General features: G+C 54.5%; 1 protein-coding gene across 3 annotated transcripts in view; it reads left to right on the top strand.

Annotated features, from left to right (window-relative positions):
• PXYLP1 (2-phosphoxylose phosphatase 1) overlaps positions 1-22,486 on the top strand; it is a 63,961-nt gene extending 41,475 nt beyond the window's left edge. For all 3 annotated transcript variants that reach the window (XM_084901787.1, XM_084901789.1, XM_084901788.1), the window contains 4 exons: positions 10,303-10,461; positions 11,378-11,504; positions 17,444-17,583; positions 20,145-22,486. In XM_084901787.1, the coding sequence (XP_084757913.1) occupies positions 10,303-10,461; positions 11,378-11,504; positions 17,444-17,583; positions 20,145-21,088 (1,370 nt within the window). In that variant the 3' untranslated portion in view covers positions 21,089-22,486. The remainder of the gene's footprint in view (positions 1-10,302; positions 10,462-11,377; positions 11,505-17,443; positions 17,584-20,144) is intronic.
• The last annotated feature ends 1,670 nt before the right edge of the window (positions 22,487-24,156 follow it).

The raw sequence follows: 24,156 nt of genomic DNA, 5'->3' as shown, positions 1-24,156 counted from the left end.
ACTTAACGTTTTCATTCCTACCCTGGAATACGGGGACTTTCTCTTCACCGTTTCTTTTGGCGAATTTTTTGAATATCAGATTGTTTCAAGACATTACGGTGGAGGCAATCGGATAGAACTTGGTTTGCTCTTGCTTTAAGGAAGCAGTGCCGTTCTACTTCTGCACCTTGGACTGTGTGTTTCCTTCTGTCCCGCTGGTAATTTTCTTCTCCTGAAGTTTTGAACGTGAGGAAGTTAGGACACAGGTTACAATGTTAAAAATCAGGTTTTTTCAAATAAGTTTCCCTCCCCCCCCCTCTCCCTTGATGCAGAAAGTGTGTCTGTGAACACGCATATTTATTAAGTGCTTATGTGTGTTGGGCATTTTTCTCTACAATGTCAGGAGTAGAGGTGGTCGAAAAAGGATTAAAAAAAAAAAAAGGTTAAGATAGTTTATAGTTTCTCAAAATCTGTTTATTTTAAGTGGTACTAATATCTTGCTGGACGCTAATAGCCTTTAGTGAAAATGGTTCGTTTTGTATTTTCAAGTCCTCGGTGCTTTTGAGTTTTGAAGTAGGGACATTCCGAGGTTCCTGGTTTTTAAACTGTAGAAGGGAGCGACGAGGTGTGCATATCGTTAGTTGTTCCGGTTAAAATGAACACTGAAGACCGAGGGACTCCTTCAGCGCCACAGAGAAAGGCCATCGGGCTGTGAAGACCCGTGAACAGTTCGTTGTTTTTCTTTCTCCTGCTCCTGTGTCGTCGTCCATTTTTCTGCTTCCGCAGCCTTTCCCCGGGGGCTTATTTCACCCACATTTCACCTTCCCCACAACATAGTGGGACGGGAGCGGGCAGGCTCTGCAGTCAGCACCCTGGGTTTGAAGGATGCTCTGCCTCTTAGCAGCTGGGCGCCCTTGGGCAATGCCCCGGGGGCAAGCTTGACCTCCTGCAGCCTCCGTTTCTCCTGTAACATGGAGTTGGTCCTTGTTGTTGTTACCATGGCTGTCGCTCTGCAGTGTTGGTGTGAGAACAGAGCGCTGGTGGGAAACCCCTTGGCTCCGGAAGGAAGCCTCATCAGTACAAACCTTTTCAGCAACAGTGCAGAGCCCTGGGCCATGCGCCGTCCCCAGAAACCAGGGCTCTTTGCCGAAACCGGTTTGGCTCAGTGGATAGAGCGTCGGTCTGTGGACTGAAAGGTCCCGGGTTCGATTCCGGTCAAGGGCATGTACATTGGTTGCGGGCACATCCCCAGTAGGGGGTGTGCAAGAGGCAGCTGGTTAATGTTACTCTCTCATCAATGTTTCTAGCTCTCTGTCCCTCTATCTTCCTCTCTGTAAAATATCAATAGAATATATTAAAAAAAAGAAAAAAAGAAAAAGAAAAAGAAACCAGGGCTCTTGCTGTTTCAGAGGCTGCTCTGAGGTTTATGTTACTTTAGCTGTGTGTGTGTGTGTGTGTGTGTATTACATCATACTTTATTTGTTTTTTTTATAAGAGTTCAGTGGCCGTGGTAGGAGTTCATCTAAATGGGCACATGGCGCCTATGTCTGGGGTCACCTTCTTCAGCCCAATTGACCAGAGCAGGTTCCAAGGGAGCATCAGAGCCCCGGGCAGTTCCCTGCAGAGGGAAAGCCAGGGCTGTCTGCAGGAGCCCTTCCTGCAGGAGGAGTCGGGCCTGCTCCGGGTGGCCACGGAGACACATTGCAGCCCGCGTCCGCGTCAGTCACTCGGAGGTGGAGCGGGTGGTGTGCCAGCCCTGGACGCCGCTCTCTGAAGAGCGGACTGTTAGGCAGCTCGTTGCACCTGAGGCCGTTTGAAGTCACTTCAGATGCTGCGGTTTTGTGACTCGTGCGTTCCTTGTCGATCCAGGGTCCTGAGCATGCACAGCTGTGTCCCTCAGCCGAGGTTCCTCGAGTTTGCAGTTTGCGAGGCCCTGGGCTGGGAGGTTGGTCTCCCCCCCGGGGCTGCAGAGAGCTCTGTGTCCGGTGGAGAGCCAGGAGCAGGGGCCTGGGGCACAGGGTGCCATGTGCTAGGACCAGTCAGAGGCGGCGGCATGAGAAAGGACAGGGACTCTGGAGCCAGACTGCCTCCCTGTCCTCCACTTAGTTTCCATCTCTGTGCCTCAGTTTCCTCATCTGTAAAATGGGGATAATGAGAGTTCCTATTTCATAAGGTCGGCAAAGGATTCAGTCAAGTGATATTTATGCAAAACTTAGAATAGCGCCTGACACAGTAATTGCTGTGTGCGTGTTTGTTAAGTAAAATGAAGTAGGGAATTTATGGCAGGGTGATGTGGGAAGGTAGAGGACAAGAAACCAACCTTGGAGGTCAGAGAAGACCCCCAGAAGGGGTTCATCTGAGCTTCAGCCTTGGGAGATGAGTCGGAGTTGGCCAAGGAGGAAGCTGGGATGGGCATTCCTGGCAGAAGGAGAAGGGAATGCAAAGGCAGAGCAGGAGACACGGAGGCTAGCCACCTGTGGGCAGCTGTGACAGTGGACACGGCCAGGGCACAGCTACCATCACCTTGTATTATACCTTGCAGGTGCGGGGAGCCACCGAAGCAGGGATGACACCATCGGATCTGTGTCTGGGAAAGGCCCCATTCGGTAGAGCGTTTGCCGAAGTGTGGTCTCCTGAGCACCTGACCAGAGTGGCCCAGGGGCTTGTTAGGATGCATGTCCCAAAGACACACAGGGAGAGCGCCTTCTGGGCCCCTCGCTGCAGACCCGCAGTCTCGGGGTGAGTGGGACCCAGAATCTGCATTCCTAACAGGCCCCGGGGTGAGCCTGGTGAACACAGTGCTGGGGGCTCCCTGTTCAGAGGCTGGTGGGTGGGAAATGCTGCAGGCCACCCGGGAGCATGTGGGAGTCTGGCTCAGGGAGTTCAGTACATGCTTCCTTCCCCCGTGCACCCACGCATCCGTTCACGCACACGTCTCCTGTCCATAGGGGATGCGTGTGCTGAAGGCTGAAGGAAATGCCCCGGACATAGACTAAGACCGTGGTCGGCAAACTGCAGCTCTTTGGCCCCGTGAGTGTGGCTCTTCCACAAAACACCGCGGCCTGGGCGAGTCTATTTTGAAGACGTGGCGTTAGAAGAAGTTTTACGTTTAATAAGTTTGGCTCTCAAAAGACATTTCAGTCGCCATGCTGTTGATATTTGGCTCCGTGGACTAAGGAGTTTGCCGACCACTGGACCAGGAGGTCAGCCGTGCAGGGCTGATGGCTCTCGGGTCTGGACGAGGAGGCCCAGGGGGGGCGCGCAGGGCAGGGGAGAGGCAGGACAAGGTCCAGACAGCGAGGCGCTGGGGGCAGAGCAGGAGGGAGGGCGGGGGCACTGGGGTCCTGGAGGCACGCATGGGTGGGGTGTGAAGGGTGTGGCGTCCCGCCAGAGGGTGGATAGCAGGGACTGAGCCAGCCCAGGAGGCCCTCTCGGAGCTCCTGGTTGGGGACCTGGCATCCCCGTGGGGAGACCAGGGCCCAGGAGCATGTGGCAGCCACTCCAGACCCACCGCCTGTCAGTTTGTTTTTGTTTGGCTCAACCTTGTTTTCACGTTTTAAAGTTTATTTACCGATGCTTTAAAACTGGGCAATTTCACCTAAACCTCCAACCCCTCCTTTACAAACCAGACCGCCCAGCCAGCCAACACCCGCCCATCCCTGAGCAGCTGGGCGGGGCCGCCCTTAGGGAGAGTGAGCTCTCTCTCCGCGTTCCCACCCTCCCAGCCTCTGGGCGCTTCCGGGCTTGGTGCCTGGTGGTGCAGATCCAGGGAAAAGAGGAAGTCTGGGCAGATCCTGGGGAAAGAGGAAGTCTGGGCGGAGGGGGAAAAGAGAGGCCGTGCTGGAGACAGAACAGCAGCAGAGGGGTGGGGCCCTGAGCCAAGGGAGGCAGGTAACTGCCCCACGTTCTCAGGTGGGCAGCTGAGGAGCCCAGCTTACTCAGCTGTGTGTGTGCGTGTGTGTGTGTGTGTGTGTGTGTGTGTGTGTGTGTGTGTATGGGGGCAGGAATATGTGGAATGTGAGTGTGTGAATGATGTGTGTGTGCTGAGCCTGAGTTGTGTGTGTGGAGTGTATGTATGTGTGTGCATGTGGGGTGTGTGTGCATGTGGGGGGTGTGTATGTGGAGTGTGTGGGGATGGTGTTCTAGTATGTGGGGGTGTCTGTGCATGTAGTGTGTGTGTATGTGGAGTGTGTGGGAGTGGTGTTCTAGTATGTGGGGTGTGTGTGTGTGCATGTAGTGTGTGTGTTCATGTGGGAGATGTGTATGTGGAGTGTGTGGGGATGGTGTTCTAGTATGTGGGGGTGTCTGTGCATGTAGTGTGTGTGTATGTGGAGTGTGTGGGGATGGTGTTCTAGTATGTGGGGGTGTCTGTGCATGTAGTGTGTGTGTATGTGGAGTGTGTGGGGATGGTGTTCTAGTATGTGGGGGTGTCTGTGCATGTAGTGTGTGTGTATGTGGAGTGTGTGGGAGTGGTGTTCTAGTATGTGGGGTGTGTGTGTGTGCATGTGGGGGATGTGTGTGTGTTCTGTAGTCCCCGGCACCTTTCTTCCCTGCAGAGCCATCGTTTTCCTGAGTCTTCCAGCCCCCATACTCCCTCCTCAGGCTGCTTTGCATCTGCCATATGCTAGGGAGGAGACCCGCCATGCTTGGTAGCACAGCGCAGGAATTAGAAGAAAATTGCCTCTGAGTCGGAAAGCTGGGGTCCCTTCAAGGACACACACCCGCCGGGGGTGTGAGTGCGACAGGCGCCTTGCTGGTCCTTCAGGCCCTGGCTTCCCCGGCCTCCGTGCCCTGGAGGGCCGCTCTCCTGGCGCTTGCAGCTCCGGTACGGAGGGCATCCCCGAAGGCCCGAGGCCACAGTGGGAGGCAGCAGCTCCGTCACAACAGCCGAGACTGAGCTCCTGGGCTCCTGACCAGGCCCGGCCCACCGTCCAGCGGGGCCCTTTGTCCTTCCTTCCTCTGTGTCCGGTGTATATTTTATGCAAAAAACCTATGCCCCAGGGGTATGTGCAAACTTGGGGATTCATGAATATTGCTACGTTTTAGTGGCTAAGGTTTGGGGATGCCAAGGGTGGCTGTTCTGTCTACTCTGTTTTAAAAGTGACAATAAGGTGCTTTTCAGGTTTTTATTTTGGTGAGCTCCAGTCAAATTGAATGAGGAATTAATAATGAGGGCTTGCATTTTTAACTGGAGAGTCCTGACATGATACCCCCATAGCACCATTATCACTAACATTTTTTATTTCGTGTTTTTAAAATTAACTTTGATCCTTTCCTCGGAGGTTTATTTTCTGACTAATTTCTGAGTTTCCTCTGAACACTTCATGTGCAGCTAACACAGAGTTTAGTGTCTGGGTGAAGAGAATTCTGTAGATAAGCGGCAACATTTATTCTGATGAATCAACTTTCATCACAACATATTAAGCTCATGTGCTTACACTGGAGGGGGTGGGAGTATCATGGAGCAGGGCCTTCGGACACATTGCGTCTGTGGGGCATGGCTTGTTTTCTTCCTAGTGGCCTCCCTCCCTTCCTTCCATTCTCCTACCCTCCTACCCTCCTTCCATCTCTCCATTTCTTCCTTCCTTCCTTCCTTCCTTCCTTCCTTCCTTCCTCCCTCCCTTCCTCCCTTCCTTCCATCTTCCTACCCTCCTTCCATCCCTCCATTTCTTCCTTCCTTCCTAACTTCCTTCCTTCCTTCCTTTCTGTTTCTCTCTTTCTCTCCCTCCCTCTTTCACCCTCCTATCCTCCCTCGATTCCTTCCTTCCTTCCTTCCTTTTTTCTTTCTTTCTTCCTTCCTTCCTTCCTTCCTTCCTTCCTTCCTTCCTTCCATCCATCCCTCCATTCCTTCCTTCCTTCTTTCCTTCCTTCCTTCCTTCCTTCCTTCCTTCCTTCCTTCCTTCTTCTTTCTTTCTTCCTTTCTTGATTCTGAATTCCTCCTAAGAATAGGTGTTTATTGCAGCCTTGCTTACACCAGGAAGAAGGGGGAAGGCAGCCAGTGTCCAATAGTGCACTCCTGCATCCTTTACTCTGCGATTGCATAGACCTGTATCCACCGATATGGAAACCTGTCATTAAATATTAACTTTACATGGGAATACATGTGTGTGTTGTGTGTGCACGTGGAGTCAGCAGTGTTGATAAGAAGGGACTCTCCCACTGAGAGGAGATAAACTAATAAAACTAGAGAGAGTTAGTGAGAGTCGTCGTGAATTAAGGGGAGTGTTTGCGGATCGCCGAGGCTGTATGAGGAGAGACAGGTCAGGAGAGGAAGCTCCAGGACGTGTTCACAGGGCAGTGTCCACGGAGGGGGCGGGCCAGGCGCTCGGGGAGCCTGCCCAGGTGGAGCCTCGTCACTGCGCCCGCTGACCGGCTCGGGGCCCCACTCCCTGCTGTCTTGGCCGTAGAGCTGTTCCAAGCTGATGGCATTTTTAAGAGAGAGAGAGAGAGAGAGAGAGAGAGAGAGAGAGAGAGAGAGAGAGAGAGAGAGAAAGTCGTGTCGAGTGCAGTAAGTGGTCATCAGAGTGGACCCCCATAGTCTCTACAGCAACCCCCCTTACCCCCCTTGTCCCCACCTTGAGGGAAGGGTTTGCACGGGGCAGTGTGTGAAGCTGATCAGGAATGAAGGCTTGAGAGCAGACTCTGTTTTTTGTGGGGTTTTTTTTACACATTTTATTTTATATTGGTTTCTGGTGTACAGCTTACTGGTTAGGTAATCGTATACTTTACGTAGCGTTCCTTTTGATGTTTCCGGTTCCCCACCTGGTACCATACATGGTCATTGTACTATATCTTCCTGGGTTTCCTGTGCTTTGCTTACTTCCCCGTGACAGTGTTGTAACTGCCCCTGCGTGCTTCTTAATCCCTTCACCTCTTCACCCCGTGCCGCCACCAGTTCTCTGTTTCTACGGGTCTGCTTCTGTTTTGCTCATCAGTTTATTCTGTTCTTTAGATCCCACAGAGAAGTGACATCGTACGGTGTTTGTCTTTCTCTGGCTGACTGTTTCACTTAGCGTAATGCCCTCTAGGTCCATCCATGCTGTCACAAATGGTAAGATTTAATATTCTTATGGCTGAGTAACATTCCATATATAGGGTGCATATATACCACAGGTTTGTTTGTTTGTTTGTTTTGTTTTATCCACAACGGCAGAACCTGAACCCTGAATAAGAGGTAAAGTCAGGTGTGCAGAGAGTCCTTAGCCTGAGTGCACAGATGTCCATATTGTCTCGTGTGTTCTCAGGGGTCCCATGAAGCCCCAGAAATCAAAATCAAAAGTTTGAGTATATGGTTCTTTTTCCAGGGTGAGGAGCAGTAGCTTTGATAAGATTCTCAGAGGCGAGGCAGAGCGGATGTAGGCCCTGAGACGGTTAAGGAGGCTGACATTCTCTCCATGGTTATGTGGGGAAGGAAGGAAAGGGGTCCTGTCCCGGGATCTCGGTGAAGTCTAGTTTCTGTCTGATTTGGAGACCTTGGTGCTTGCATCATGTAACCCAGAGGACCCCGTTAGGTCGAGGCCAGTCGTCAGGGGACCCCAAGAGGCTGCACACGGGCTTGGATACAGGCCGCGGTGGACTCTGCTCCTGCACTCTGGAAGTCCTGGGTAAGATATTTAATCTTACCGTTTGTGACAGCATAGATGGACCTACAGGTCATTACGCTAAGTGAAATAAGTCAGCCAGAGAAAGACAAACACCGTATGATGTCACTGACATGTGGAATCCAAAGAACAGGAAGACCTGCCCTCGGGTCTCCGTGGCAGATGTCAGAGGGCAGAGAGGAGGTAAGAGCTTGGGAACAGCCGAGGGCAGGAGCTGAGCCCCTGATCCTGGGCGTAGCACCCCGGTTGCGATTTCCTGGCTCTCATCACTGGCACCCACAGCACTGACTGGATTCTGACAGTGGTCCCCCACGAGGCGACGGGAGTGAGGAGCGGGAAGTGATGAAGAGTGAGGGTAACAAGAAAAGGCTGGCCTTCTGTCGGGGCCCAACGTGGGTAGGTCACAGTGGGAACCGTGGACGCGGCTGCTCCGCCTTGTCTGTGTGAGGCCGGACGTCTCAGCATGGACCAATGGGGATTTTCCCATTTTACCTGTAAACTCGACTTCCACCCAGGCCTTTCCAAACAAATCGCCTGAGGCAAACAGATAACAATGCAATGTGGTTCTGGCGTTGTGGTTCTGGTTGGCACTCGAGAATCCCATGCAGACGCTTTTATATTCAGCGCACGGTGGAGACAGATTGGGCATTTAAGGCAACTTAGTGGATTGAAGAGCACTGAGGGAATTGTGGGAATTGCCTGTGAGAACAAATCATTATTCCTTGGCAGGCGGGCGGAGGAGAGGGGATGGAGGAGGAGCTGTAGGTTACCGGGAGGAAGAAATCGGAGGAATCGGGTGGCAGCACGAGAGGCCTTTGTACAGAGGAAGGAAGTGATCCACAGCGAGCAGGCATGCTGGCCCGGGGTCACGGACAGCGAGGCCACCGCAGGGCCAGCACCTGACCCCAGGTCTTCGCGAGGGAGAGCCCCCAGCCCCACGCTGCCCCCCTGCCTTCAGAACCATGGACAGCTGTGGGGCAGGGGTCGCCGCGGACCGGCTATGGTGACACCGGAAAAGAGGAGCCCCAAGGAAGACCCCCAGGGAGGCAACCAGGCCAGACGGAGGGTGAGGCAGGCCCGGGAGCCAGGAGGGTAAAAGCCAGAATGGTGGGGCCGTGCCTGGGCCCCCTGCTCTCTTCTGGTGCAGTCCGTGGTGTGACTCGGGGGACACCTGAGCCCAGAGCAATGGAGACAGAGGTGAGCCAACACGCCAGCCCCCATCGCGCTTACCTTCGCCGGACATCCATGGGTCCCCAACCGCTGCCTGTCATCGGCCAGGTGCGTGTGTGACCAGACAGGAGCTGACTGACTGAACCACAGGAGCAGGAGTGGTGGGGGCAGCTCAAGGCACAGACGGCAGGAGGCAGGGGCCTGGAGGCTGCCTCACTCCCGGTGAAGCAGACTCTCCCCGTGGGAGCCTCTCTCTCTGGAAAGGGCCTTTATTGGCACAGTTGGCTCGTGTCAGGCCCCCATCCCTGGAGCAGTCAGCATGGCAACATAGGGGCCTGGAGGAGCAGCATGACACCCCCCCCCCCCCCCACACACACACACCAGGCAGCTGGCATGGGGAGGAGCCACTCCACCGAAGGAAAGGAGGGGTAGTGGTCTGACCCAGGGGTGGGCGCCCCCACAGTGCTCTATGGAAGTCGGGTTTGAGCCCTGGCCGGTGTGGCTCAGTTGGTTGGGTGTCGTCCCATGCACCGGAAGGTCGCCAGTTCAATTCCCTGCCAGGGCATGTGCCCGGGTTGCAGGCTCAAGCCCCAGCAGGGAGCATGCAGGAGGTAGCCATCGATGTTTCTCTCTCATATCAATGTTTCTCTCTTTCTCCTTTCTCTCTAAAGTCAATAAAAACCTATTTTAGGGTGGGGGGGATAAGTTTTGAGGCACTTGTAAAGGGCTCGCAGGTTCTTAAGGATGAAGAGGGCCAGGTAGGCAGCTGGATTTTTGTCCTCAGCCCTGGCCAGACCCCAACATGGGGAGATGAGCCAGAGACCACGGGCATTGGCTTGGTGCCCTGGAGGAAAGGCGCTGGCCTGTCTTTGGACAAGTCTATGACGTCCCGCTAACGCGCTGGCTGCAGGCACCTGGCTGCACCGTTACCTGCAGACCCTGACGATCACTGAGTTTGGGGAAGTGCCCGAGGTGGCCTGAGGCCCCAGGCCAGAGAGGGGCTTGTGGGCTAGATCCTGGCCCTGCCTTTCTCTCCTTTTCTCTATTCCGTGGGGACCATCAATACAGGAAACAAAAATGAAAAGAAGCAAATCATCGTGAGATGAGCCATCTCCTTCCGGACACGTGCGTAGTGCTGGGCTTGGGGGCCCCACCGTGCACAGCAGATGGTATTAAAGGAGATATGTCAGACCCCTGTGCCTAGCTCTCCGCAGATACTCGGAAGGCGGTGGTTTCCTTCCTCCGTATTTACTAGAATGCTGAAAGGTGTCGGGAAGGTGGTCATCCGTTTGAATGAAGTTAGTCCTTCCTTCACCTCTGTGAGGGAGGCCCCACGTGTGTTGCAGAATTATCAGCGAGCAGAGGGTCGTGGTGTCGAGAGAGAGGCGAGGCACCATGGGGGCTCAAGAAACAGCTCTTGGAGGGAACGCTGGCTTCTAGCCACACTGACGTCTATGCCGAGGGGAAGGATCGTTATTCCAGGTGGAGACCCAGTCACGCTCGGTGCCCGCTGTGACTGCGTGTGCCGTGACCCGCTTGACTTCCCTTGCAGTCCACCTGATCCCGGTGTCCGTAGCTAAGAATGGAGCGAGTAGCAAGAGTCGAAAGAGAATCATGCCCGACCCGGTGACGGAGCCCCCCGGGACGGACCCGGTGTACGAAGCTCTCTTGTACTGCAACATTCCCAGCGTGGTCGAGCGCAGCATGGAAGGTAGGCCTGCCCGCCCTGCCCAACGTGGTACCTGGACAGACACCCCTCTGGGATCTGGTTCCTCACGCAGCACACAGCCTGGTGGTGAGAAGCTCCCCGGCCGGGGCGCAATTCCTGCAGCCGCCACTAGGCTGTGCACTTGAGTGAGTTCACTTCCTCACTTCTAGTGCATCACCCCCAGCTTTTCTTTCTTTTTTTTATTTTTATTTTTTAATATATTTTTATTGATATTTTACAGAGAGGAAGAGAGAGGGATAGAGAGTTAGAAACATCAATGAGGGAGAATCATCAGTCAGCTGCCTCTTGCACACCCCCTGCGGGGGATGTGCCCGCAACCAAGGTACATGCTCCTGACCGGAATCGGACCTTTCAGTCCTCAGGCCGACGCTCTATCCACTGAGCCAAAATAGGTTCGGCCCCAGCTTTTCTGAGTAGACACTCTGGGGCTTAGGACGGCCTGCTGGTATCTTGCAGGAAAGGTGTGGGAAAATGTGATTTCCACATTGAATTTTGCTTTTTTTTGAGAGTGTACCAAAGATTGGTGTTGAGTCTGCTTGTGCCCCGCCTTGTTTGAGGAGAGATTTCGAGAGGACGCGTCTGTTCACTGTTTCTGGGCCTCCCGGGGTCTGTGGATGTGAGCGAGGAGGACCCAGGAATATTCCTGCTCACGCTTTCCTGGCCTCCAGCTGGCCACCACGGCCACCCTGTGACTTCCGGTGGCCTGGTGCATGACCAGCCCACTCATGTCCCTCTGCCCTGCCACGGAGTCTGTTCAGAGGCACCCCACCCGGACCCCAGCCCAGCACCCTGCTCCCAGTTACCCCTCCTCCCTTCAGTGCCGTGAAAAGAACCGACGCTTCTGAGTGATAACAACACACCATCTCTGTCTCTCTTTATGTCTGTCTGTCTCCCGCAGGCCATGCTCCGCACCATTTTAAGCTGGTCTCGGTGCACGTGTTCATTCGACACGGGGACAGGTACCCGCTGTATGTCATTCCCAAAACAAAGCGACCAGAAATTGACTGCACTCTAGTGGCTGACAGGTAAATTGCACTTTAAAAAAAAAAAAAAGGTTCCTTTTAAGAATCTGTTCTCTCTGTTCTAATCATAACGCTGATGGGGGAACGAATGACAGGACGGGGAGTGTGACCTGTCATGGAGTGAGTGCAGTTCACCAGGAGTCTGATCTTCAGAACAATCCTGCACGCTCCTGCCGCCTCACCGCGGAGAAAACAGAGGCCCAGAGAGGTGAGGGCGCCTGTGTGAGCCGCACTGCAGGTAAAGCCCTGGCCAGACAGAGGCCCACGCTCCCACCCTGCTGCCCTTCGGTTTGAGAAACGGCTGGGTGTGGTGCAGCGACCACTGGGTGAGGAGTCCTCAGACCCGGCTCGGCTGTTCCATTCAGAGCAGCCGGTGAGCCCCTCAGTCTGTGAGCCTCAGCCGCCTGCCTCTGGAATGGGACGGCGATGCTGATCTCGCAGAGTTGGGGTGAGGAGTCCCTGAGACGACAGAGGAGAAAGAACGCCATCATTTACTTGCAAAGCCACATACAGGGATGATGCTCCTGCCAACGTCCACAGGGGCAGAGACCACCTGCTCTTGGTTGAGAGCGAGCCCTCGGGATGAAAACTAATGGAGAAGAGTGGGAACAGTGCCCATGGAAATGGCGTGGCTCTACCTTCGGAGGCACAGCTAGCATTGAAAGCGATGGGCCAGGCCTCAGCCAGCGTGTCTGGGGACACGTCACCCCCCTCACAGAAGGTGCTGAGTGTGGAGAGGGATGGAGGGGAAGATGCTATGTCGATGGGATGCTCCTGGTTGCCAGCCGGGCCCCGGGCAGCCCAAGGGGACCACGGATTACCTCCTGGCCGCCCAGCTGTTCTTTCCAAGTGGCCACAGTGGGAACCCGGGCGGTTCAGGTTAACTCCAGACTCTCGGGTCATCTCATCGTCCAGTGTTACAGGGAAGGCGAAGGGAACCATCTTTGGTGGAAACATGAGATACTGGGCGACTGCAGGCTTTCCCGTGTTGTTTCATTTCCCGCCGGAGGTCACGATGCTCGCACTCCGGGCGTTTGTGTCTTCTGTGCTCGGCCAGCTGGAGTCGTGTCCCAGAGCCTGTGTCAGGGTGCTCTCCTCCTCCCTCCTCCAGCCTCCTGTGTCCGCCTTCCCGGGGAGGGCCTCTGGCCCTGCCAGTCCCACCTTTGCACCTGCCACCTGGCTTGCTTGTCCCCCACGCCTGCTTGGCTCACTCCCACAACTCCCTGCAGGGCCCCGGAGAGGCTGGCTCCCCCAGGAAACCTCTCCCTGTGGGTGAGAACGGGTCCTGGGCTTGTATCGGGGACCACGGCCACGCAGGGAGGAAGAGAGGCTGGCCCCAGGAGACCTCCAGGCTGCTGTGCTAAAATCATGTCACCCGCTTATCAGACCCTCAGCATGGACCGGGCGCAGAGCCTCACTGCAAACGAGACAGGAAGGCACACGGGGATGGTCCCTGAACAAAACATTTCATCCTCGGACCTTAGCTGGCCTGAGGACGAGGGCCAGGGTGGAGGTCACTCGCTGTGCCAGGCATTAACTCTTCTGTTCCTGGATCGTGGGGATGGGCTAGAGCCCCCGGAGTGGCAGGAGGGCACAGGGCGGGGTGCAGGGCAGGCGGCTTAGGGACGTGGGTTTGCTAGGTCGGGCACAGCAGAGTTTCTTCGTGTTAACAGCTGGCCTAGCCCTCCCTTTGCACGCTGGCTGGACATCCAGCCTTTGAACAGCCCGGGCACAGACAGGCTCCTGGGCCTCTGAGCTGGCCGGACCCAAGACAGCCTCCAGGACTCACGGACAGCGCCCTGCCTCGTCCCCAGCTCCTTGCAGCTTCTGGTCCTCGTCCTCTGCCAGCGCTTCCGCTTCTCAGAAGTGAGAATTTGAGAGACTCGGCTCAGTCTAGGGGTCAGTCCCTGTTGCTAGAAAGTCCCTGGGCACTTGGAGCTCTGGGGGCCATTCTAGTCGTTCCCAGAAAAGGGGCCTATTGGGCCGGGCCACCTGCCAGCGTGCTGGGCCTCTCCCCCTCTCCCGTCTCCCCGTGCAGCCCGGGACTTTCCAGCTTGCCTTCCCAGCGTGACTGTCTCTGCCCTCCCCACATCACCAGCTTCTCCCAGGCTCTGGGTCTCACTCCTTCCTGTATGGCCCAGGCCCCGCTCGAGCCTGGCAGGCAGTAGTTGTTGGACGGGTTTGGTTGCAGAGTGAATCCGTGGGCTCCTATCAGATTGAAGGCTCCGCACGGAGTCCTGGGGGGCCGATCCGCCCAGGAGGCCCATCCGCCCGTGTGTGTGTGTGTGTGTGTGCAGGGAAGGTGGCTGCGCCCTCTGAGCCTCCGTGTGCAGACCTGGAGCGTGGGGGCCGCGATGCCTCCCTTCCCACGCCCCCACGGCGTCTGACGGAGGTGGGAGCGTGAGGCCCTGAGCCCGGTCCATGCTGAGAGCTCGCTAAGGGGGTGACGTGTCATTGAGCACCGCAGCCTGGGGGTCTCCGAGGGCCGGCCTCTCTTCCGCCCCGAGTGGCCGTGGTCACGAAGCCGGGACAGGCCCCAGGGCCCCTCGCCCTGTCAGGGCGACGGCAGGATGCATGGATGGGGGGCCGTTGCCGGGGCTCCCATTGGAGAGGCCACAGTGTCTGGGGACCAGCTGCCCTGGCTGCCTCTGCCTTCCTTGTCCCCGGCCTTGCTCTTTCGGCCTCGTTGGATCAAAGACTCTGTATTTTTAGGATCTACTTTTAAGTCCTTTGCAGAAAGTGGGTGGGGCGTGCATGTTTAATTAATTCGTGTCATTTAAGTAAATCCATCCTTAAATAAAAACAATGAATGTCCATTCATAAGAGTGGACAGGAACTCCCGGCCATTAGAGTCCACTTCAGGCCTCTGAGTCCCCTGAGATCGTGGGAGTGGGGTCACCAGCAGTGCCCGCCGCCTCCCCAGGTGCCGGTTCAGCTTCAGGAATTATTCATTTTTACGGCCTCCTGACAGGCCTTGGGAGTGCGGCCGTTACTCTGGTCCTGTGGAAGGGGTGTCTGGGCCGTGCACAGCAAGGAGCTGATTCCGTTAAAGCCGGTCACCCCAGCGCTCCCCTTCACAGTGACACACTGCGTGGCTCCCTGAGACTCTGTAGCAGAGGCCATGTCTGCGTGAATGCCTGGGCCTCACAGGACTATGCTTAGCCAGCAATAAGGTTATTAGCCATTGACATGTTTCGTGAATGTTTTTTGTTTTTGTTTTTTTTTTTGCATTCACGAATATGAATTTGATATTCTTTTCTACATCCTAAGAAGAAAAAAACAAATCAGTATTTTTATTCAATGAATTTTATTCTCTTTAAAAATATATATATATTATTAATTTTTTTACAGAGAGGAAGGTAGAGGGATAGAGAGTTAGAAACATCAATGAGAGAGAGAGAGACATCGACCAGCTGCCTCCTGCACACCCCCCACTGGGGATGTGCTCTCAACCAAGGTACATGCCCTTGACCGGAATCGAACCTGGGACCTTTCAGTCTGCAGGCCGACACTCTATCCACTGAGCCAAACCGGTTTCGGCGAATTTTATTCTTAAATGCATGTCGTGTGCCAGGTGCCGTCCCATGTACCTGGCTCATGCACCAGGAAGTGGCATGTGAGCAGGCACCTACATGGCCGGGAGGATCTGGGGGAAGAGGGTTCCAGATGGCGGGAAACAGCGTGTGCAGTGGGCCTGAGGCTGGGGAGCTGGGCGTGTATGAGTGACAATAAGACTAGTGCCTGGGGGAACAGGAGGCGTGGAGGGGAGAGTGAGCTCTAAGGATTTAAAGAAGGTGGTTGCCCTCAGGGGGCCTTGGAATAGCACATCAGCCTTGTCTTCTCTTCCATAAGCGGAAGTTTTCCTCCTGTGAATCCTCATCTCCCCCTACCCAAAGCAAGCTTTCACAGATGCAGTTAGAAACAGACGCCTCCTCAAGCAGTCAGATTCCCTGAAAACCCGGGACACCTCAGCCAACACTTTCAGCCGTGAGATTCTGTGTCTAAAATTGGCGGCCACGCTCCCCGGATCCTCGGACATCACGGCCGGAAGGAGGGGCCGGCGGCAGAGCACCTGCCTCCCGGCCGTGGCCTTCGTTCATGTGCTGCCCATCGGCGGCCTCGTGACCAGATGGAAATTTTATTTCCGTGTTTGCAAATATTGGCACGTTTCAGCCTCGGGATGAAAAGCACACCCTCTGTCTGCATGCAGAGACAGCCCCGCCCGGCACAGCCCCCGGGACATCCCCAGACCGTCCTGCAGGGCAGGACTAGCATTCCCTAGTTCCAAAGCCTGTTTTATGAAAGGTGGATTTTTTAATTTAATTTAATTTTTTTTTTTTAGCTTTATGCTTTTGAAAAGATACTAAACCTCTCCTGGCAGCCATTTTTAAAGCATTGTCAATGTCACTTGGGCTTTCAGCAGTAGGGGTCAGCCATTAGAGCGATTTCCCTTTGCTGCTGTTCACGCTGATTTGGTTTAGCTGGGATTCGTCTGTCCGCTTCTGTTCAGCTGGAAAATGGATACACAGTCATAGGCCATCCTACTATTCAAAAAGAAGGCGTAAATATTCATAAGTCACCTCATTATTCAGAGGAATTGTGTCTCTATGCATAGGTCATTTCGTTATTCAGAGAAAATGTGTATATATTCATAGGTCATTCCATTCTTCTGGGAAAAAGTGACTAGATTAAATCTTGATTTACCACAAGTACTCCATGGGAGAAATATTAAAAAAGTCAGGCCTCATAAACATACTGGTATTGTTATTGTTTTGCTATTTGTGACCATCCCACGTGAAATACATGTTATATGTGCAAAATACATAGCGAATTGTAGAGAGCTATAGAGATCTTGGTTATCTTAATCAGTTAATTTTCTTCAAAGGAGCCTTTCCAGAGGTCAGATAAGGATTAAGAGTTACCCAGGTAAAGGTTGGGGTGGGTTGTTTTTTTTTTTTTTTTTAAAGAAATAGATGTTTTCGTTGATTTTAGAGAGAGAGGAAAGAAGAGGGATAGAGAACTAGAAACATTGATGAGAATGATCAATTGGCTGCCTCCTGCACGCCCCCTGGTGGGGACCTAGCCCACAACCCGGGCATGTGCCCTGACCCGGAATACAACCAGTGACCTCTTGGTTGATGAATTGATGCTCAGCCCCTGAGCCACACTGGCCGGACAGGGTGGGGGTTTTTAGGAGGGAGAGGCAGCACATGGGGAGTCTTGGAAGCATGAAAGAACAAGTGTGTTGGGGGAACAGACGTCGGTTGTGTCTGTGTGTCCGGAGCTCAGCATTAGAGTGGAAAGGGCCGGGGAGCCCTGAACCTCAGTGCGAGGTGGGGCCAGAGCAGACCAACGGGCACGCGTGGCCCCTTCCGGAAGGCAGCACGTGGAAGGGCAGTGACCACTCTGGTTGCCTTTTAAGGAGATCGTGCTGGCAGTGGAGAAGGCAGATGAGAGGGGCAGGAATAGGCGTGGGTAATCCAAAGAGGAACCCATGGCATCCAGACAGAAGCTGCCTGGCCAGAACCCAGCTGGTGGCTGCAGGGATGCAGGAGAGAGGTGTGCAGCCCCTGGAGGACATGTGTGCAGGTTGGGGGCTGGGGAGGGGGGCAGGTGGCCTGTGTAGAGGCAGGGAAGGGATAGATCGAGGATTCCCAGCCTAGGCATGGCGTCTGGAGAGGGAGCCTGGAGGGGTGCAGGTTGGGAACCGGCCGTGGAGGGCAAAGCTGACTCCCAGAGTGATGGGCACGTAGGCAGAGGACAGCGCTCGGCTGGCCTTGCGGAGTGGGTCATGCGTAGCCGTCGGCGGTTGAGTAATGCGAGATTGGAATGTAGGAGCGATGGAGCGATTGCCGTTCCACATGGTGTTTTGTTTGCTGAAGCTGAACCAGCGCAGGCCGCTCTGGCGCGTGCTGACCTCCAGATCTGTGCTGTCTCTTCAGGAAACCGTACCACCCGAAGCTGGAAGCCTTCATCAGTCACATGTCCAAGGGGTCCGGAGCCTCGTTCGAAAGCCCCTTACACTCCCTGCCTCTCTTCCCCAACCACCCGCTCTGCGAGATGGGAGAGCTAACACAGACAGGTACGTGGGACCCGTGCGCTCACCCTGAGCGGAGAGCGCGTGCTCCTGGGCCGGGCGCTGCGGGCTCAGGGGGCAGAGGACTAGCACGCCCGGCTCTGAGTCCACCAGCATTCCCCATTAACATCTGATTTCTAAAAAATAAAAATAATAAAAACTATTTTGTTATTACAAACTAGAGAAACTAGTTTGTTTCTCTTCCATGTTTCTCAAAGTATATGTTTCTCTTCCATGAACATATACCGCCTTTGTAATAACAAAGGCGGTATATGTTCATGGAAGAGAAATTAGGAATGGCAATTAAGCAAAAGGAAGAAAAATAGCACCCGTAATGCCACCAAAGTAATTAGTTATCTTTCTTTCTGTGTTCATGCATGTGTATGCATGTGCACGCACACACAAACACACACGTGTGTGCGTTCACACACACACACACACTCACAGTGGTATCTCACTAAACACACTATTTTGTTACCCACTCTTTCATTTAGTATATTGTGACCATCCTTCCCTATTCATCAACAACACCATTTCTGATTGCTACATGTTACTCCGCTGTGGCTGGGCCATAATTTATACCATTAATCCCATGTTCCTAGATACTTCAGGCAAAGCACCTGGTAAGTTCCAGGGTGCCAGGTCTCAGTTTTTTTTTTACAAGTTCTGATCAAAACAAAATACAAGTGCCCCTCAATTAATAGCACGTTTATTGGAAATTCATTGGATGTTAATGTTACTGTTACAAAAATGACTTTGTGTTTATAGATTTAAAAAAAATAATAAGTGGGTTCGCCCTAGCTGGTTTGGCTCAGTGAAGGGTCCCGGGTTTGATTCCGGTCAAGGGTACATGCCGAGTTGAGGGCTCAATCCCCAGTAGGGGGCAGGCAGGAGGCAGCCGAGCAATGATTCTCATCATTGATGTTTCTCTCTCCCCCTCTTCCTTCCTCTCTGAAACCAATGACAGTATTTTTTTTTTTTAAGAAGTGGGTTCTAGGCTATATAAACAGATTTTTCACGTGTGGGAACATCTTATGGCACATTCAGAAGTTCTATGAGCCCTGGCCAGTTTGGCTCAGTGGATAGAGCATCAGCCTGCAGACTGAAGGGTCCCAGGTTCGATTCTGGTCAAGGGCATGTACCTTGGTTACGGGCACACCCCCAGTAGGGGGTGGGGGGTTGCAGGAGGCAGCTGATCGATGTTTCTCTCTCATCAATGTTTCTAACTCTCTATCCCTCTCCCTTCCTCTTTGTAAAAAATCAATAAAATATATTTTTTTAAAAAGAAGTTCTATGGGACCGAGACAGTTCCTTGTGAAGACTGTCCAGCCCCCTGGCCACCACCACTGGGTGTCGGGAACATTATTGCCCATATTATTGTGACAGCTCAGCCTCCAAACCCTCCCTGAGGGCAGACCCAGGCTTGCTGAGAACCACCGCTTAGACCCTGATTGCAAGTAACAGAAACCAACTCAAGCACAAAAGGGTTCACAGTGACTCACCGACTGTGAGGGCAAGAATGTGAGCAGGCCTCCGGAGACTGGAGCCAGGAGTAAACAGTCTGCCTGTCGCTGCCTTTGTGGTTTTGCTGGGTGTCTGTCAATGGAGTGACAGTCCGAGCCACACCCACAGATGGGCTGGCAAGACCGCATTCTTGAGAGAGAGAGAGAGAGAGAGAGAGAGAGAGAGAGAGACCAAAGGGGGTCCTTGAGGGCCGGGCCATCACCTGGCCAGAGGTCAGGGTGGCTGTGCATTGAGAGTGGGACCCAGCCTTGGGGTCCAGGGGCCGCCCCTGAGAAGAGGGGGGGGGGGGGGCTGAGGGGTTCACACACGTAGAGACAGTCGTTCATTCATTCCGGCCTTTCTTCTCATTGATTTACGGCAGTATCATCGTTATCACATTCTACTAGTAAATCAGCATCCCTACTTTTGCAGCATCGTTTGCTCCTGTCCCCTTATTCTCTCTTAATGGCCAGTTTCATCTTCTATTTTAAATTTTATTTTAAGATTACCCTCGCTGTTAGCGCCGTCATTTGTCACGGGCTCACCTTGGCACCCACAGAGACGGCGCACGACCAGACTGATCGCTGGGCCTGCTCTGTGCCAAGTGCTTCGGCAGCTGTTGGGTGTGGGGGAGGGGCGGGGCCTGGGAGAGGAAGCCGCTCCCCTGCCTGTCCTGGCGGATCCCTCCGCTGCACGGAGACCCGCCTCCTGCTGCAGGCCGCAGGGTCCTCCTATAGGACCAACACAGGCTTCGGAGGATAGACAGCCCCGTGAAATGGGGCTGACACCCTCCGGGCAGGGCTGGTGGTGAGGGACGTGCGACAGTGTGTGGAGGAAAGTGCCTCGCACAGTGCAATGCTCCGTGAATGCTGCTGAGGGCCCGGAGGTCCAGCCGCCCGCGGGAGCCGAAGGAGTTGTTCTTGGGACCTGGGGGAGGGAGAAGGAAGGCCACAGGGGAGGTGGGCAGCGGGCTGGGTCATAGGATCTCACCCTGCGCTACGGAGTCTGGTGCCAGGCACTGGCTCAATCCCATAGTCAGGAAAGCCCGTGTCGCTCTGTTTCAGGGGTCGTGCAGCACCTGCAGAACGGCCAGCTGCTGAGGGACATCTACCTGAAGAAGCACAAGCTCCTGCCCGCGGACTGGTCCCCGGACCAGCTCTACCTGGAGACCACGGGGAAGAGCCGGACGCTGCAGAGCGGGCTGGCCCTGCTGTACGGCTTCCTCCCGGACTTCGACTGGAGGAAGGTGTACTTCAGGCACCAGCCCAGCGCCCTGTTCTGCTCGGGGAGCTGCTCCTGCCCGGCGAGGAACCACTACCTGGAGCGGGAGCAGCGCCGGCAGTACCTGCTGCGCCTGCGGAGCGGCCCCCTGGAGCGGGCCTACGGCGACATGGCCCGCATCCTGGACGTGCCCACCAAGCAGCTGCGGGCCGCCAACCCCATCGACGCGCTGCTCTGCCACTTCTGCCACAACCTCAGCTTCCCCTGCGCCCGGGGCGGCTGCATCGGCATGGACCACTTCAGGGCCATCAAGGCCCACCAGATGGAGGACGAGCGGGAGCGGCGGGAGAAGCAGCTGTACCGGGGCTACGCGCTCCTGGGCGCCCACCCGCTCCTGAACCAGACGGTGGGCCGCCTGCTGCGCGCCGCCCAGGGCCGGCGGGAGGGGGCCTTCGCCCTCTACTCCGCGCACGACGTCACCCTGTCCCCCCTGCTCAGCGCCCTGGGCCTGGCGGAGGCCCGGTTCCCGCGGTTCGCGGCCAGGCTGGTCCTGGAGCTCTGGCGGGACCGGGAGGGGCCCGGCGGGCACGCCGTGCGGGTGCTGTACGACGGCGCGGACGTCACGCGGCACACCGCCTTCTGCCAGGACGGCCGCGGGCGCTGGCCCACGCCCCTGTGCCCCCTGGACAACCTGGTCCGCTTCGTCCGGAGGGACATGCTGGAGGCCCTGGGCCCCGGCGGCGGCAGCGCCAGCTACGACGAGGCCTGCCACCGGAAAGGGCTCTGAGAGGCGCGGGGAGGCCAGCCCCGGCGGCACCGGTGCCCACACAGAGGGACGGGGAAGGCACAAGGGTGCCGGGCGGCTGATCTCCGGGGCTGGGAGCCGTGCTGGGGAGCCGCCCCGGTGGCTTCGGGGGAACAAGGAGCGCCTTGTTGATGAGTTCGGGTCGGGGAGTTCCTTGATGACACAATGGCCGATTCACAGAAAAAAAATAAATAAAGGAAGGTACTCGAGCGCAGCCAGGCTTGGCGTACGATGCCAGACCCTTTGAATGCCCCAAGCTGCCGACCCACACGCGTGTCTTCTCCTGACCTGCCGTGGCACTTCTGTACGAGGGGGCCCGCAGGCCTCAGCCCACGTGTTCTTCACCCGGGACCACCTTACCTGTATCTGCATTCCGTGAAACCTTTCCCCGAGTGACGTACGGAAAACGGGGCTCAACAGACTTATTCTGTTCGAGGCCAGAGAGGACATTGCATAGACGGTGCAGGCCAGAAAGCCACGTCCAGTCTCTCGTCACAGCCAGTGCGTTCTGTTCTTGTCACGGGAACGCACCCACAGACGGTACACAGAGCGATCGCAGGCCGCGCCACACAGGCCCGGGGCTGTCGCTGGCCGGCCCCTGGCCTGACACACAGGCTCTCTCTCCTACCATCGCACTCTCCGCACTTTGAGAACCGGGTGGATGCCAAGACTTACTCAGTCACTTCTGCTAGAAACACAGAATCCGGTCCATATCTGTTACAACAGAACAAAGGGAGGTACACATTGAATCAGAAGGGATCCCAGGAACCTTGCCAGAATGATACTTGATGTTCACGATGATTGTGGTACGATAGTTTTAAACACGTGTCTGCTGTCGTCTCTTTGCTGTACATGCTGAATTTTTTTGTATCCTAGTTGGTATTTTTATAGCCTAGGAGGATATTTTCTGAGACCGGTTTTAGACGTGCTCTGATGCCTACGTACGATCCCACTGGCTGTCCCCGATTGGTGTTCGGAAGGGAGGCAGACCCCGGACACAGGCACTTCCCTCCCATAAAACGAATCACGGCTGTTCTCTTGGACGAGCTGTAGAGTCGGATCAACTTCTAAACCCTTTTTTTTTTGTGAGTTTCAAGAGGTCCATTCTCACTGATTCTTAGGTACGTTTTTTGGAAGAACTTTGGTACTCGGTAGTGAAATAGTCTTTATAAGGTATTTTGTATATGAGAAGCAGCGATGAAATCTGTGGTTTCTGAACAGATGGTGCTCGTTCCGCGCGAAGAGATGTGACGTGCAAGTGAGGTTCTCCGGCGTCATGGATGTTTCCGTCGTTTCTCTTGGTTTCTACCCAGTGTTGCGTTTCAATACATGTTTCTATGAATAAATTCTGATGAATGCGTGTACGCGCCACTAACAGTTTGTACCTCTTTTTTTATTATTAATTTCTTTATTGATTAAGGTATCACATATTTGTCCTTAACCCCCCTCCATTCCAATCCCCCACCCCACCCCCACGCATGCCCCCACTCCCCTATTGTCCTTGACCACTGGTTAGGCTCATGTGTGTGCACATAAGTCCTTTGGTTGATCTCTCCTTTTTATCCCCACCCTCCCTTTGAGGTCCAACAGTCTGACCCATGGCTCCTTATCTCTGTGTCTGTTCTTGTTCATCAGTCTATGTTGTTCACCATTTCCCCTAGATGAGGGAGATCATGTCCTGCTGGAAATACAAGCATCAAAAACGAGACAAGCAATAATCGTTATGCTGAAAGGCATATGCATCCGTCTGTAGTGAGCTTCTTTCTGGGCCACCCAGTTCTTCTGAGACCCAATTCCAATGTCAAACAGTTCCTTATGTGTACATGTCAGCAATGATACTTCAGTTCTGGGTGGTGGGCAAATGGTGGTAACGCAGGTCGGTTTGTACCTCTTAAGTCACTCTGGTTCTTCTTTTCAAGTGAGTGCCAATATTTTTAAGATTTGACCATTATTTGTGTATAAATAAAAATGAGCTAAATCGGAAAACTCTACAGCACACCCAGGCCCCCAGGGTATGCTGTGGCCGCTGACAGGCTGCGCCGGGCCCAGCAGGGACAATGAAAAGGGACACCCTACCAAAACCGGTGTGGCTCAGTGGATAGAGCGTCGGCCTGTGGACTGAAAGGTCCCGGGTTCGATTCCGGTCAAGGTTGCGGGCACCAATGGGGGTGTGCAAGAGGCAGCTGATCGATGATTCTCTCTCATTGATGTTTCTAGCTCTCTATCCCTCTCCCTTCCCCTCTGTAAAAAAATCAATAAAATATATTTAAAAAAAGAAAAAGAAAAGAAAAGAAAAGGGACGTCCTGCTTCCTTCTCGCAGGGCAGCGGCGAGCTCGCGGGGCCAGGAGGCCGTGTCCCAGCCGGTGGCCGAGGGCCGGGTGAGCGATTATCTTACCTGCTTCTGCTATTGCTGACCATCTTGTGTTGTCTCTGGAGTATTTAAAGCCTAAACAGGTGTGAGCTTTTTCTCTCTATTTGCAGGAGAGCTGCTAAGCACAGCTTGAAGGACGTAGAATTGAATCAGAAGATGTTTTAAAAATTAATTGGCAACATCTGTTGGTGGTAGAGCTAAATATAATAGTTTGGATAAGGGCCCACATTCAAAGTGTCGTAGATACAGGTCTTGCCTCTGTGGTGAGAAAAACAACCTTTCCCCCCTGAATTATTGTCTTTCTGAATGGTTGCCACGGCCTTTTACTTACAACACGGCGGCCCTGCTCACACCCGGAGCCCGGACACTTAGGAAAGAATCTGAGCTTAGGGCGCCCACCCTCAGTCCCCGCTTGGCCTCTGAGAACAGCCGCTTTGAGCTAAGCCTGCAAAGGGTTAGTGGCCCCGGCCCCAGCCACCGTGTAAGTCCTAGGTGTTTGCTGCGCTGCTCTCTGCCTCCTGCTGGGCGTGCCCCGGATGGAGGACGGCCATTCCCCAGGCTCCGCGGCCTCCCCCTCACTGGGACCCGTAAGTAATAAATCTCGTGACGACTTCCTTTGTGTGGACGTATTGAAACTGCGCCTTCAATCAGAACACCCCGTGGGTGGGTTTCACTTCC

Source organism: Pipistrellus hanaki (genome assembly GCF_964339955.1).
Source record: "Pipistrellus hanaki genome assembly, chromosome: 13".
NCBI classification, from domain to species: Eukaryota; Metazoa; Chordata; class Mammalia; order Chiroptera; family Vespertilionidae; genus Pipistrellus; species Pipistrellus hanaki.
Note: the sequence above shows the minus strand (reverse complement) of the source record. Positions and strands in the feature narration are given on the sequence as shown.